Genomic DNA, 16,005 nt, shown 5'->3' with positions numbered 1-16,005 from the left:
AGCATTTTGGCTCTATTGTACTGATTTCAACATTCATTATTGTTTTCAGACAGAAGCGAACAAAGCATTCAAAGTTCAAAGCAGATCAAAATAAGGAAGCATACCAACAGGGTTTTGTCACCTCCTCATAAGGGTTACTTTAGGCGCCACACATTTTAAGTGTAAAAGGAAAAAAACATTGTATGAGACAGGTTTTTCAAACCTTTTGAGGATTTGTTTTGTATTTCAGTTACTGTTTACTCTTTTACTGAGTTAATCATTTAATTTAATCATTTAACAAAAGTGAAGTCAATTTCCAACTTCTGTTTTCTGAGCAGGCTCAATAAGACTTAGGAAGTGGACTTAGATATGATCCATACACATAGCATGCTGTATATAGGCATGTAGTCACCAACTCATTTAGACATTTGCCTAAAGATACAGGCATATAAACACACAATATGAATTTAATGCAGCCTAAAGCCCCATTTTAAAATCAATTATAATGATAAATCCCAGATTGCAGATTCACTAATCCCATAGCTTGTGTTGCATCAAGGCTACTTCCTCATCAAGGCTAAAGTATTGCCTGCCCATGAAATACATTCCTGTGCACTGAATGTGAATAGGGTACTATAGAGTTAGCAGCTTGTGGGTTGTCTGAAACCAGCTTGTTATCTGAGGAGGTTGTCGTCACAGTTTCTTGCTCGAAATGCTACTTTTGCTTTGTGGTTGAATGCGGTTAGATGGCGAACTATGAACCGAAGACAAAAGTATCAGGCAACTTATATCTGTCTTCATAGGACCGGTATTACCATCACACCTTAGATGTAGTGTACAGATAAGAATACTGAAATTACAAATAAATATGCAAAAGAAATACAGTAAAGAAAGAAAGGAAATGAGCGAGAAAGAAAGAAAATAAAAAACTGGAATGGTAATTCAATTATCTGTTTAAATTCAAATTCATTCTTGATTTGCATTTAGCACAATGAGCATGAAACCAGCTAATAGGCTAACGGAAAAAAAAGAAAACACCATTCCAATCTCTACTGTAGGTATGGTGAAGGGTATGTGATGATGTAGGGCTATTTTAATTCCAAAGGCCAAGGGAATTTTATCAGGATAAATAGGATCCTGGATCCATAAAATAACTGGCCTTTAAAAGTAAAAACCTCTAAGTCTCTATGGGAATTTAACATAGCGGTGTGCTCACAAATGCTCCCTGTATTTTAAGGAAGAACATTTATTTATGTATTTAGTTACAACACATTTTTTGGTTCACAAAGAAAATAGGTGTCCTTAAGAATTGGATTTTTCCCCTTTTTTTAATTGAGGCATTAAGGTCCATATCCAAAAGATGATTTTTTATTCCTCTTTTAAGTCAGCTTTAGCATGGGTGTATTCACTTATGCTGAGCATTTTTTTTGACAGATCTGATACTGATTGACAGCAAAACAACTGTTCAGGTTTCACTCTATGTTCTGGGACCACAGAATGTTCAATGGGGTGACTTTAGGTTTTATTTTTAATTCTTTCAGTAGTTACATCATCTTGAGTGAAATTTGCATGCTGACACTCGTCGATGGTGATGAGGAGAAAAGCATGCATATGAAGCTGAATCGCCATAATGCATGCATCTCATCATCACATCATACACATAAAAATATGTTTCAGAAATATTTAAAAAATCCTGTGACTTAAAAAAAATTCACTGTCACTGCTCCAACTCCCAGGCTACTTGCTATGTATATTTTTGATCTTTCTATTTGTGTTTTTTTTTTTTTTTTTTTTTTTTTTTTAAGGGACCTGCAAATGTAAGTGTAGCTCATATATCATACAGTATCAGTTTGCAAACTAGCTAGCTTTTATAAGTGTTGGCTATGCTATGTTTTATGAAAATCAGTTTTACAGCATTTAAAATAAATTAATCCGAAGCAAAAAATGGAATGTAGGCATTTATTTTAAACACTTAACAATAACAGTAGATGTGCATAATGTAAATTAAGTATACATTTTTTGTAGATTCAATTAGTGCAATTTGTGATGTCACTTTTAACAGAGCGACATAGTGTATGTGTGTGTCCTATATAAATAGAAAATCTTCATAATCATATCATACATGTCCCTCAAGTAAGTCGAAAAATTCAAATAAGTAAGTAAAATAATTAAGTTATTTAATAAAGTAAGTTAAATAATTTAAAGAAAAATAACCAGCACAATAATGAGTTACTTATTTAAAATGAACCACAGTAAGAAAAACAACTCTCAAAAAAAGAGGGTATATCCAGTGTATAACAGCATCATTCTTTCTGACAGAATTTGCAGGACTAAATTCACTGAAACAATGGCTTTAGCTTAAGGTGCACACGTGATTACAGACTCATGGTCGTGTAGTTTACAGGCTTGTTCCCTTCCTCATCATTCTTTACCACAAATTCCAAATCATTTAAACTGAACTGTTGGTAAGATCCAGAGAGACAGAGAGATGCAAATTCCTCCACACAACAACTGTCACAACTTGTGTCTCACTCTAGGGGCTAAATGCTTTTGAGGACAAAGCCTATGCCAGTAGGCTATATGAATGTGTTGCCTTCCACAACTGCAAATTAAAGACTGTGACAATGTTAAATGAGACAGACAATGAGACTAGTATACAGGGGGCTGCTTTTTCTGCAATTTTGGTGTGCAGTCATGAATCGTTACCAGCACGCAATTCATTTTGGGTCGTGAAGAATCCAATTGTTGGTGTCGCACACAGGGAGAAGAGGCTGCATAGTGTAAAATGGGTTTACAACCTTGACGCATTCGGGCTGCAAATGCAACCCTTGAAGCATATGGATCCTGAATTGAAAAAGCCACAAAGTAAGAGATCCAAGTGTGATAGAAGGGGGTAATTTTCTGTCCCTGTTTATGCAGTTTAGGTCAGAAGGTAGAAACAGTGTGATGGTTAGGGATACCACCAGGGTAAGTGGCACGGGACCTCGTCATGTTGACAGTATAAGTTCTGTGTGAACGAGGTCAAAGGTGAGAGCCACAGCCTACAGCCACAGCCTACCAGGGCCGAGCCACAAGGAGTGACAGGATGGTAAGCCCGCAGGCACTCAGGAGGTTAACACTGCTGCTGACTTCACCAGCAGACACCGCTGTGTGTGTGTGAGAGAGAGAGAGAGAGAGAAAGAGAGGGAGAAATGAGGAAGAAGAGGGAAGTTAATATACTGAAGCTAAACAAGTTATAAGGCTAAATAAAATAGGCCACATTGTGAATATACAAGGACTTACTGAATTATAGTATTTTATATTGTTATATGCATTTTATTGTATTATGTGCAATGCTTAATCTCCAAAGAGACACCATACTGCTGTTGCTCTTGTGTGCACAAGTTTATAGAATACTTTACCTCTTTATCATAAGTCTCCTAAAAAACATAATCAAAAACATATATAAAAAGAAAAAAAAAACATAATCCCACCTGTGTCATTGATAGAGGTGATGGCAAATGACAAATTTCCACTTAACGCAGCTCTAGTCAAGGTAGCAATGATCTGCGTGTCATTGGGGAATGTGCCATTGGCGGTCACAGTAATGTCGGTCTTATGGATAATGGATCCATTGCTGGTATAGGGAAAACACATTGACATAGCAAAGATATTACTCAAAGTAAATTGCAGAACTAGTATGATGATTGTGATGAATTTGATTATTTGTACAGTGTGTTTGACAGTCACCTGAAGCTTCTTGATGTTAGGCTGATGAAATCTGTCTTGAAGTCTTCAATGAAAAATGGTTCAAGCTAGGGAATGAAAAGTAAGTAAAGGCACAAAATGAATGTGTAAAATTCATGAAGCAATACTTTGTTACGATGGAATAATTTCAGTCAACACCCAAATCTCATGAAATGTAGAAAGCTATACCTCTCTCTTGATGAGTGAGGATCTGTTACGGAAGGCATCCGAAGAGGAGTTAGAAAGATCAGCAATAAATGTTTCACTGGTGCGAAACTCGGGCATGCCTGTTGAGCGGGGGGCACCTGAAGATGTAAAACACACACACACACACACACACACACACACACACACACACACACACACACACACACACACACACACACACACACACACACACACACACACACACACACACCAATATGTGAAGTATAATACAATGCTTGACCAACAGTCAGAACTAAATGTCTTCTCAATTTCATATTGGTTCTAAATATCACTTTAAAGGACTTTGCACACTCTGGATTTTTAGTTTGAATTGATTGCATGATTTAAAAAACTACACACTATATCAAACAGATTTACACACCAACTATTTCTTACATTATATACAGTTTTTGGAATACAATTCTTTCTGTGGATGTTTTGCTTATAAAATGGTATGAATGAGATTTCTTTCAATGACCAAAACAATGCTCCCAAAATGTTGTAATTTAGTGAGCAAAGGCCTCAAGTCTTGTTAGGCTGAATTAATCTTCTCTCACTTGTCACAGAAATTGATCCAGGAACCACAGTCAGATTAAAGCCTGAACTCGAGTCATTTATGGCGGTTGCCAAGGTGTCAATAACATCAGAACTTTGAGGAAGGGGTTCAGTGGATTCCTCATTGAACACTAACTCGACATCTGTCTCAACATTGTCCATTCGGTTCCGAGACAACCTGTAACAAGGTCAAAACATTATTCTTAGTCTCATGAAATACATTGTGTTTTTTTTTCACTTTGGATTAATTTTGGGGTGGCAGTGAGGGTAAAGAGAGATTACCTGAAGGCTATCACAATGGTCCGAACAAACAGTGCTCCATAACGTTGTTGATAGATCAAATTAAACTGTTAACAAAGGCAAGAAAAAAGACCTTAAAATGTGTTATCCTCATTATCATGTGGCCTCATCTGATGCTAACATTTAATTTTTTTCCTCTTGACATTGATCAAATGGCAGTGAAAAGTATTGCACTGTATTATTATAGCCCAAACTTGAAATGTATATCGTTTGATTGATTCTATACAATTTGTATCTTTTGTATCAATTGAATACTGTCTGTATACAGTGTTTTGTGAGCCAGCACCAGCTGTGAGCCATTGTATGTGTCAATATGCTTGCATTCATCCATTAAAGTTAATACTCATTCAGGCTATGGAGTACTTACTGAATTTTGAACCACTAGTGCTTGTGCCTGGAACACTGGGCTCTGTGGGTTGGTAAGAGCTGGCTGAAATACTATGACAATGAACAACTGAATTGCAATAACGGGAGCTGGACGAGTTGTAACGGGAGCTGCAGTGGTGGTGGTGGTTGGTGCTGCTGTGGTGGTGGTGGTTGTAGTGGTGGTTGGTGCTGCTGTGGTGGTGGTGGTGGTTGTAGTGGTGGTTGGTGCTGCTGTGGTGGTGGTGGTTGTAGTGGTGGTTGGTGCTGCTGTGGTGGTGGTGGTTGTAGTGGTGGTTGGTGCTGCTGTGGTGGTGGTGGTGGTGGTTGTAGTTGTGGGGGCTGGGGTAGTTGCGGTAGTAGTTGTAGTTGGGGCTGGGGTAGTTTCAGTAGTGGTTGTAGTGGGGCCTGGGGTAGTTGCAGGAGTGGTTGTAGTGGGGGCTGGGGTAGTTGCAGGAGTGGTTGTAGTCGGGGCTGGGGTAGTTGCAGCAGTGTTTGTAGTCGGGGCTGAGAACGTTGCAATAGCTGTAGTGGGGGCTGGGGTAGTGACCGATTGTGTTACTTCATTTATGACAGGTTGTATTGCTGGAGTAGTGACAGATTGTGTTACTTCATTTATGACAGGTTGTATTGTTGGAGTTGTGGCTGACTGTGTGGCTTCACTTGTCACAGACTTTGTTGCTCCTGTTGTGCTTGTTTGAATTGCAACATTTGTGGTAGACTGTGTTGCTTGTATTGTGTTAGTTTTGGTTACTCTTTTTGTTGATGACTGTGTTCCTCCAATTGTGGACGTTTGCATTGGTCCAGTCGTGGCAGTTTGTGTTGCTCCATGAGTGGATGATTGTGTTACTCCAGTTGTGGGAGATTGTGTTTCTGCACTTGTGGGAGACTGTGTTACTCCAGTTGTGGGAGATTGTGTTGCTTCATTGGTGCTTGTCTTTGGTCTTTCAGTTGTGGCTGGTTGTGTTACTCCAGTTGTGGGAGATTGTGTTTCTGCAGTTGTGGGAGACTGTGTTACTCCAGTTGTGGGAGATTGTGTTTCTGCAGTTGTGGGAGACTGTGTTTCTGCAGTTGTGGGAGACTGTGTAAGTCCAGTTGTGGGAGATTGTGTTGCTTCATTTGTGCTTGTCTTTGGTCCTTCAGTTGTGGCAGGTTGTGTTACTCCAGTTGTGGGAGATTGTGTTGCTTCATCTGTGCTTGTCTTTGGTCCTTCAGTGGTGGGAAACTGTATTTCTGCATGTGTGGGAGACTCTGTTTCTGAAGTTGTGGGAGACTGTGTTACTCCAGTTGTGGGAGATTGTGTTGCTTCATTTGTGCTTGTCTTTGGTCCTTCAGTTGTGGCTGATTGTGTTACTCCAGTTGTGGCAGGTTGTGTTACTCCAGTTGTGGGAGACTGTGTTGCTTCAGTTGTGCTTGTCTTTGGTCCCTCAGTTGTGTCTGGTTGTGTTACTCCAATTGTGGAAGTTTGTGTTGGTCCAGTTGTGGCAGGTTGTGTTGCTCCAGTTGTTGAAGGTTGTGTAGCTTCACGTGTAGATGATTGTGTAGTTCCAGGTGTAGGTGTTTGTGTAGCTTCAGTTGTGGGTGATTGTGTAGCTCCAGGTGTAGGTGATTGTGTAGCTCCAGGTGTGGTTGATTGTGCTGCTTCAAGTGTAGATGATTGTGTAGCTTCAAGTGTAGATGATTGTGTAGTTACAGATGTAGGTGTTTGTGTAGCTTCAGTTGTAGGTGATTGTGTAGCTCCAGGTGTAGGTGATTGTGTAGCTCCAGGTGTGGTTGATTGTGCTGCTTCAAGTGTAGATGATTGTGTAGCTTCAAGTGTAGATGTTTGTGTAGTTCCAGGTGTAGGTGTTTGTGTAGCTTCAGTTGTAGGTGATTGTGTAGCTCCAGGTGTAGGTGATTGTGTAGTTCCAGGTGTAGGTGATTGTGTAGCTCCAGGTGTGGTTGATTGTGTAGCTTCAGGTGTGGGTGATTGTGTAGCTTCAGTTGTGGGTGATTGTGTAGCTTCAAGTGTAGATGATTGTGTAGCTTCAAGTGTAGATGATTGTGTAGTTACAGGTGTAGGTGTTTGTGTAGCTTCAGTTGTGGGTGATTGTGTAGTTCCAGGTGTGGGAGATTGAGTAGCTTCAGGTGTGGGTGATTGTGTAGCTTCAAGTGTAGATGATTGTGTAGTTCCAGGTGTGGGAGATTGTGTAGCTTCAGTGGTGGGTGATTGTGTAGCTTCAAGTGTAGATGATTGTGTAGTTCCAGGTGTAGGTGTTTGTGTAGCTTCAGTTGTAGGTGATTGTGTAGCTTCAGGTGTGGGTGATTGTGTAGCTTCAGTTGTGGGTGATTGTGTAGCTTCAAGTGTAGATGATTGTGTAGTTACAGGTGTAGGTGTTTGTGTAGCTTCAGTTGTGGGTGATTGTGTAGTTCCAGGTGTGGGTGATTGTGTAGCTTCAAGTGTAGATGATTGTGTAGTTCCAGGTGTAGGTGATTGTGTAGCTCCAGGTGTGGTTGATTGTGTAGCTTCAGGGGTGGGTGATTGTGTAGCTTCAGTTGTGGGTGATTGTGTAGCTTCAAGTGTAGATGATTGTGTAGTTACAGGTGTAGGTGTTTGTGTAGTTTCAGTTGTGGGTGATTGTGTAGTTCCAGGTGTGGGTGATTGTGTAGCTTCAAGTGTAGATGATTGTGTAGTTCCAGGTGTAGGTGATTGTGTAGCTCCAGGTGTGGTTGATTGTGTAGCTTCAGGGGTGGGTGATTGTGTAGCTTCAGTTGTGGGTGATTGTGTAGCTTCAAGTGTAGATGATTGTATAGCTTCAAGTGTAGATGATTGTGTAGTTCCAGGTGTAGGTGTTTGTGTAGCTTCAGTTGTGGGTGATTGTGTAGTTCCAGGTGTAGGAGATTGAGTAGCTTCAGGTGTGGGTGATTGTGTAGCTTCAAGTGTAGATGATTGTGTAGCTCCAGGTGTGGGTGATTGTGTAGCTTCAGTTGTGGGTGATTGTGTAGTTCCAGGTGTAGGTGATTGAGTTGATTCAGGTGTGGGAGATTGAGTAGCTTCAGGTGTAGGTGATTGTGTAGCTTCTGTTGTGGGTGATTGTGTAGTTCCAGGTGTAGGTGATTGTGTAGCTTCAGGGGTGGATGATTGTGTAGCTTCAGTTGTGGGTGATTGTGTAGCTTCAAGTGTAGATGATTGTGTAGCTTCAAGTGTAGATGATTGTGTAGTTCCAGGTGTAGGTGTTTGTGTAGCTTCAGTTGTGGGTGATTGTGTAGTTCCAGGTGTAGGAGATTGAGTAGCTTCAGGTGTGGGTGATTGTGTAGCTTCAAGTGTAGATGATTGTGTAGCTCCAGGTGTGGGTGATTGTGTAGCTTCAGTTGTGGGTGATTGTGTAGTTCCAGGTGTAGGTGATTGAGTTGATTCAGGTGTGGGAGATTGAGTAGCTTCAGGTGTAGGTGATTGTGTAGCTTCTGTTGTGGGTGATTGTGTAGTTCCAGGTGTAGGTGATTGTGTAGCTTCAGGGGTGGGTGATTGTGTAGCTTCAGTTGTGGGTGATTGTGTAGCTTCAAGTGTAGATGATTGTGTAGCTTCAAGTGTAGATGATTGTGTAGTTCCAGGTGTAGGTGTTTGTGTAGCTTCAGTTGTGGGTGATTGTGTAGCTTCAGGGGTGGGCGATTGTGTAGCTTCAGTTGTTGGTGATTGTGTAGCTTCAAGTGTAGATGATTGTGTAGCTTCAAGTGTAGATGATTGTGTAGTTCCAGGTGTAGGTGTTTGTGTAGCTTCAGTTGTGGGTGATTGTGTAGTTCCAGGTGTAGGAGATTGAGTAGCTTCAGGTGTGGGTGATTGTGTAGCTTCAAGTGTAGATGATTGTGTAGTTCCAGGTGTGGGTGTTTGTGTAGCTTCAGGGGTGGGTGATTGTGTAGCTTCAGTTGTGGGTGATTGTGTAGCTTCAAGTGTAGATGATTGTGTAGCTTCAAGTGTAGATGATTGTGTAGTTCCAGGTGTAGGTGTTTGTGTAGCTTCAGTTGTGGGTGATTGTGTAGTTCCAGGTGTAGGAGATTGAGTAGCTTCAGGTGTGGGTGATTGTGTAGCTTCAAGTGTAGATGATTGTGTAGCTCCAGGTGTGGGTGATTGTGTAGCTTCAGTTGTGGGTGATTGTGTAGTTCCAGGTGTAGGTGATTGAGTTGATTCAGGTGTGGGAGATTGAGTAGCTTCAGGTGTAGGTGATTGTGTAGCTTCAGTTGTGGGTGATTGTGTAGCTCCAGGTGTGGTTGATTGTGTAGCTTCAAGTGTAGATGATTGTGTAGCTTCAAGTGTAGATGATTGTGTGGTTACAGGTGTAGGTGTTTGTGTAGCTTCAGTTGTAGGTGATTGTGTAGCTCCAGGTGTAGGTGATTGTGTAGTTCCAGGTGTAGGTGATTGTGTAGCTCCAGGTGTGGTTGATTGTGTAGCTTCAGGGGTGGGTGATTGTGTAGCTTCAGTTGTGGGTGATTGTGTAGCTTCAAGTGTAGATGATTGTGTAGCTTCAAGTGTAGATGATTGTGTAGTTCCAGGTGTAGGTGTTTGTGTAGCTTCAGTTGTGGGTGATTGTGTAGTTCCAGGTGTAGGAGATTGAGTAGCTTTAGGTGTGGGTGATTGTGTAGCTTCAAGTGTAGATGATTGTGTAGCTCCAGGTGTGGGTGATTGTGTAGCTTCAGTTGTGGGTGATTGTGAAGTTCCAGGTGTGGGTGATTGTGTAGTTCCAGGTGTAGGTGATTGAGTTGCTTCAGGTGTGGGAGATTGTGTAGCTTCAGGTGTAGGGGATTTTGTAGCTTCTGCTGTGGGAGATTGTGTAGCTTCAACTGGGGATGATGGTGTTGTTTCGCTTGTGGCTAAATGTATAGCTTCAGGTGTAGGTGATTGCGTAGCTTCAAGTGTGGATGATTGTACAGCTTCAGGTGTGGGTGATTGTGTAGCTTCAACTGTAGGTGATTGTGTAGTTCCAGGTGTAGGTGATTTAGTAGCTTCAGGTGTGGGTGATTGCGTTGCTTCAAGTGTGGATGATTGTACAGCTTCAGGTGTGGGTGATTGTGTAGCTTCAACTGTAGGTGATTGTGTAGTTCCAGGTGTAGGTGATTTAGTAGCTTCAGTTGTGGGTGATTGCGTTGCTTCAAGTGTGGATGATTGTGTAGCTTCAGGTGTGGGTGATTGTGTAGCTTCAGGTGTGGGTGATTGTGTAGCTTCAGGTGTGGGTGATTGTGTAGTTCCAGGTGTTGGTGATTGTGTAGTTCCAGGTGTAGGTGATTGAGTAGCTTCAGGTGTGGGTGATTGTGTAGCTTCAGGTGTGGGTGATTGTGTAGTTCCAGGTGTAGGTGATTGAGTAGTTTCAGGTGTGGATGATTGTGTATCTCCATTTGTGGTAGATTGTATTGGGCCACTTGTCGTAGAGTTTGTTGCTCCAGTTGTGGGAGTTTGTGTTGCTATGCTTGTGGCCGGTTGTGTGGCTTCAGTTATGGATGTTTGTGTTGTTGCAGTGTCTGATGGTGCTAATGTTGTTGTGTTAGCTGCATCTTGATCTGATATATGACATGGCTCTTGTGACATGACATAATGTGATGCTGAAAAATGGAAAACAAAAATGTCATAAATGTTTACAGAACTGTACAGCTAAAATGAATTATGTTCTCTTGTTTGTCAATGCCAACTTACCAAGTGTTATGATAAACGCAATGGCTAGCTTCTGCCTCATGTTCTCCTTAATAACTGAGGGGGAAAAATAATTAAATAAATACATGCATTTCTTTAGAACAAGATTTAATTCCACGTTTGTTTTTACCTGAACATCCCATTGATTTTTGATATTAGTTACATACACTTCTGTCTGTGAATGTTTTCTATTTCTGCTTGAAAGCACACTACACAGTGTATGCTGGAAATATACCCCAGTCCTGTCAAATGTCAAAGTATTTTGCAGCAATGAGTATAATGTATTTTGGAGTGTGTGATGTCTTCAGTTCTTCTAATCACACATCGCACATGCACACCTTGTCCTTTAACTCATTGTTGTCCTTTTGCTGGTGAATTTCTGCTTTTTTTAAATGTATTTATTTAGGGTAATTCTTGATAGACAAACAAATTATTCAATACATATTTACTACATGTGGACATGCTTATTAAGTAGTAGGCCTCCTAAGCAGCTTCAAGCTTGTCACATATAGTATGATTGTTCATGCACACATTAGTCATACATATGATTGAAGTTGTCAGAATTTGTTGGGGTAAATGGATGAAGTGCATGTGAAGAAAAAAGCATGTGGGGTGCAGAATTATCCTAACCCTAGCCAGAGACATCACCCCAGCCTGCATGAACCCCCAAAAGTATTAGAATCATCAGCTTTGATGATACTTTACTCTGGACTCTCCCTACCCTGGTGCTTGTGCCTTGTGGTTTTGATACGGACTGTGCATTCAAATTCGGCAAACAGTGGTGAACGTTCATGATAAGCATGTTTTCTTTGAACAGTTACATTTGAACAATTTGGTGCTAACATTCTATTCTAACGGTAATTGCATTTTTGCCTCCGTCAAACTCACATGCAGTTCCACTGTATGTTTGCGGAGAACCACCTCCTCAGACTGTTTGCAATTGTTCAACTCAAAATTCAAGGCTAACGGAAAACTGTTGCAACTGTTGTGCGGTCTTGCAGTTATAACACTTCAATTATGTTTTATTTTTAATTATTCACAATCACAAGCAAAAGGCTATGAAACAACACCAACAGCCTAGTTTAGGCCTACACAAAAAAAAAACTCTAACTGGCATCTGTTTGAAATGTTATTAGCAAAGTTGTAATTTAAAAAAAATTGTTTCACGGTATGTTCTGATAACTTCCAAACTATATAATGACATTCATATTTCATATGCATGAGGCCCATATAGCATCACAATGAATTTGAATCTCATGTTAGAAGTTTGCTTGTAAAGTCAAATATGTAGGTGACGAATATTCCTCTGCTGCATTGATATTCCCGAGCTTTCAAAGAGGCTACAGAACCATCACAGCACACTATCGCTAATTAAGCTGCTCTGGCGGAAGGTAGTCTATTGTTTTGCGCATAGTTGCTGTTAAGATGCCTACTATTGCTGGGATATGTAACATGTTAAAAAAAACATAGTGTTTTAAGGGAGATGATTAGACTACTTGTAATTGCCTTGCAGTTCCGTGGCATTAATATTAGTATTAACATTTAAAGATATGGCAAGCCATTGGTACTGGATGAACTTTGAAGCAGAGAAAAGATTGTTTAGGCTACTTGGCATTGTATGTGTATCCATTGTAAGCTGTTTTAATATTTAAAGTCATGGCAAGCCATCTACTATTAGAATTATGCCTAGAGGTAATGAAACCACAGATTTGATAATTAAATATATAGTTACATCTCGTGCCCAAATTTGTCTTATCAATCAAGAAATGCAATTGGGAATTTTACTGTCAAAAACAAAGTACTGGTTCAGACACCATTTTGGCACCAGCACCAACTAAAAAGTATTGATATAGCACTGGTGCCCCAGATAAAACCCAAACAATGCCCAACCCTACCTCAAAAGGTATAACGCTGTGCAAAAATATAATTTGTTCCCACAAAACACATTTATCAGTCAGTTGGATCCTGAAATTGACATTTCTTTTTAAAATGACACCACTTCAACACTTATAATGTAGATAAAGTGAGCAATCGTACACAATTTAAAACCTATAACTTTTTTCTCACATAGCACAAACATCTCCTCATGATCCCCTAGCTGCCCTTTCAATTTACACAATTTACACAATTGATCGTACACGGGGCAGCTGTGGTGTACTGGTTAGGGCTTCGGGCTTGGAACCGGAGGGTTGCCGGTTCGATCCCCGACCAGTCAACCACGGTTGAAGTGCCCTTGAGCAAGGCACCTAACCCCTCACTGCTCCTCGAGTGCCGCTGGTTGGGCAGGCAGCGCACTGCTCTGGGTTAGTGTGTGATTCACCTCACTGTGTGTGTGCTATGTGTGTTCACTAGTTCGGTTAATTTGGGTTAAATGCAGAGAAACGAATTTCCCTCACGGGATCAAAAAAGTATATATTCTATTCTATTCTATTAAATTTAAAGCCTATAACTTTTTTCTCACATTGCACAATCATCTCCTCATGATCCCCTAGCTGCCCTTTCCGTGAGCACACTGCAAAGCTGTTCGGTACGTGTAGTCAGCCCAGACTTCAAAATCTGGAAATGAAGTGGGGGCTGTGTACCCCTAAATAAAAAACCGTATGGAGTACTGAAATGAGGGTGTGATGTGTTTTTTTTTTTTATTGTTCTTTGGTTATATAACATATGTCGTTTTGGTCAAGTGTCTGTTTATGTTTATATTTCAAATTATCAACAATTGCAATATCCTGCACATTCGCTGACTGTGCATTTTAAGTGCCTTATATGTTAAAGTTTCTTATTCATTCATCCATTCACTCACTCGCACGCGCACACACCCAGACAACACAGCATCTTTCTTTACTTCAATCAGTGGATGAGCAACAGATTAAGGCGCAGTACAACACAAGAGTCAAGCCACTAGCTCAGACTTTCACTCACCCAATTTCCCTCTGCAGGTGCTAAATGCTGAAGATGCAGTCAAAAGATGATATTTGTTGTGATGGAAATGTCCCTTTGGATGATTGACCTCTTGTGAACGAGGTCTTGTAGCAAATCAAATTAATATCCTTCAGAAATGAGACCAGCTGAGAAGTCCAAGAGATCTTGCTTAATGCCTGTCTGAACTGATACTCTGTTTGCAGGTGATATTTATATGTGTGATCCTAGGGTTGAGGTGTGGGTGGCTGTCAGAGCTCTGTCAGAGAGACGAGGCAAACACTATTCACATAGGTTTCACATATTCCTTAGTCACTGGACCATGTTTGCCCCATTGTAACAATTTGGACTTAATTTTCAACACAGTCAGAGAACAAAGGAAGAGCTAATTTTCTTCTTATGGGGTGTATCCCAACAGGGTGTTGCCTGCAGACATTCTTGAGGGGTCAATTTAACTTTTTGTTACGCCGTTTTGTATCATAGAGACCACATTTTGTTTTCAATGTTTCATCTTGTTGTCTTTGACTTGTATTTTGTATTTCTATTTTGCAGTAGAGAGATAAATCCAGTTAGCACTGATTTGCCTACAACCATGTGAACTGTGTCAGGGTTGCTGCAGTCTGTGGTAGCTCTTTCCATATATCGGTTGCTGAATGTTTTCATGATGAAAATTAATGTATGAATGTACTAGCACCACATTAACAGTTGAAATGAATAGATTCCCACGTATCTGAAATACCTCCATGAGCTCTGTTCCTGTGATATCTTTGTGTGAATGGGGATGACACGTTTTCTGGCAGACATGCTATATTGCTTGACTGGCAAGGATAATCCCATATGACAAGGTTGTGCAGACACTGTGGAGTCTTTCAGACGCACAATTGTACACTGACGTTTTGCGGTTTATACCATTGTAATTAGCCCTAGAACCGGGTGTTCATTTGTTATTTTTTTACCTGTCCAGGTAACGCACGAACGCCAGCTGTTGTGTCACCTGTTTAGTCAGAGGAAATATGAGGAATGAGCAGAGCGGACCTATAAGCAAGGATATAGTAGCATCTTATGCTATTATTATATCTTATGCATTTGGAAAAAAATTCTGTGGTGCACAAAAGACTGACGTTTCGACGCACTGCGTCTTCTTCAGAGTCAAAAAGTTGTTTCAAACAACATTTCATTCTGACTTTGGAAATTTAGTTGCTGACTGTGAAATCGCTCTGTAATATTTTGCATCTTCGTGTTTCAATGAAGTTGTGCATATAGATATTTTAGATAAATAAATAAATACCCAACATCCATTCAATAATTTATGTTTTCATATTTGATCCTCCTGAAATCCAGAACACACATACATTTGCATATCATTTCATATCAGAAGTAAATGCATGACCAGTATTACATTCGAGATTGATCTGTCTCTAATATGTGTAATATGTAGATTTCTAAATACTGTATGTGAATTAGTGTAGACCAGGTTAACCCAACCCGATCTGCCAGCGAATGGATTTTACCCTGCAGCTCAGGTTTTAAACTTCCACATTTTTCTATCCTGCTCCATTACAATTTGCGGGGACCAATCACAAACTGGCTTATCATCCTTGCGCACCCAGATTATTGGTCTGATTGGTTGAAGGACTATCCAAATGTGTTCATGTACAGTCATTTGAACTATGGCCGCTGATCATGCCTCTTGTGCAGTAGAAACTATAGAGCAGACTCCCCAGATTTGGACAGGATCCAAAGGGCATGTTGTTGATCATCATCAAGAGACAGCTTGTACAAAAAACCCCCCGCCTTCAATCACTTGTTACTAACACAAAATCTTCTTCATCAACTTTATTTAGGAAGACAAAAAATTGTGAAAGCAGGCGTCACTCGCAGTCCAACATCAATGGCGACGACTGACTGTCGTATCTTCTCTGAAGTGGGTGTGGTGACACCAAAGGTAGCTACATTTACCTTCTACATATACATACAGTATAGGAAGAAACCGCAGACAGATCCACAACTCAAGGGCCCAACCCATCTGCCTAGGGTCAGCAAGGGCGGTGCCTGGAATAAGTCCCACATGCTTCTGTGATTGTGTTTTGTCATTATAAAGATTGAAGCTGTGTTGTTTGAAGAAAACATCATTTTTACTATGAATACCTTCTTGTTGTTTTTCTTAGAGAAGCTACTAGTCATCTTATTGTGTTACATTCGAAAGGAAGCACGTTAAATTATTGTTACGGTGTAAAACGTTGGGAAATATTCAATTTGTACTGGCTGATGGGATGAGTATATCCTTCATCCTTCTGGAA

General features: G+C 40.5%; 1 protein-coding gene across 1 annotated transcript; it reads right to left on the bottom strand.

Moving 5' to 3' along the window:
• Window positions 1-1,924: 1,924 nt before the first annotated feature.
• LOC134059579 (mucin-2-like) lies at window positions 1,925-13,817 on the bottom strand. Its single transcript, XM_062516025.1, has 10 exons — window positions 13,709-13,817; window positions 10,793-10,846; window positions 8,789-10,701; window positions 5,135-8,698; window positions 4,750-4,814; window positions 4,470-4,645; window positions 3,895-4,010; window positions 3,709-3,773; window positions 3,453-3,595; window positions 1,925-3,125 (listed from the first exon to the last, which is right to left on the bottom strand). Exons 2-10 carry the CDS (start codon window positions 10,830-10,832, stop codon window positions 3,034-3,036), a joined length of 6,174 nt encoding a protein of 2,057 aa, XP_062372009.1. The 5' UTR covers window positions 10,833-10,846; window positions 13,709-13,817; the 3' UTR covers window positions 1,925-3,033.
• Window positions 13,818-16,005: the final 2,188 nt, after the last annotated feature.

This window comes from Sardina pilchardus, chromosome 16, assembly GCF_963854185.1.
Source record: "Sardina pilchardus chromosome 16, fSarPil1.1, whole genome shotgun sequence".
NCBI classification, from domain to species: domain Eukaryota; kingdom Metazoa; phylum Chordata; class Actinopteri; order Clupeiformes; family Clupeidae; genus Sardina; species Sardina pilchardus.
This window is presented reverse-complemented; position numbering and strand designations above follow the sequence as displayed.

Excerpts from the sequence above, each read along its gene's own strand:
- LOC134059579 (XM_062516025.1), bottom strand. The coding sequence starts at position 10,832 with ATGAGGCAGAAGCTAGCCATTGCGTTTATCATAACACTTG. Across the intron at positions 4,815-5,134 it reads CACTAGTGGTTCAAAATTCA|TTTAATTTGATCTATCAACA; the intron begins GTAAGTACTCCA and ends CTTTGTTAACAG. Across the intron at positions 4,646-4,749 it reads ACCATTGTGATAGCCTTCAG|GTTGTCTCGGAACCGAATGG; the intron begins GTAATCTCTCTT and ends ACCTTGTTACAG.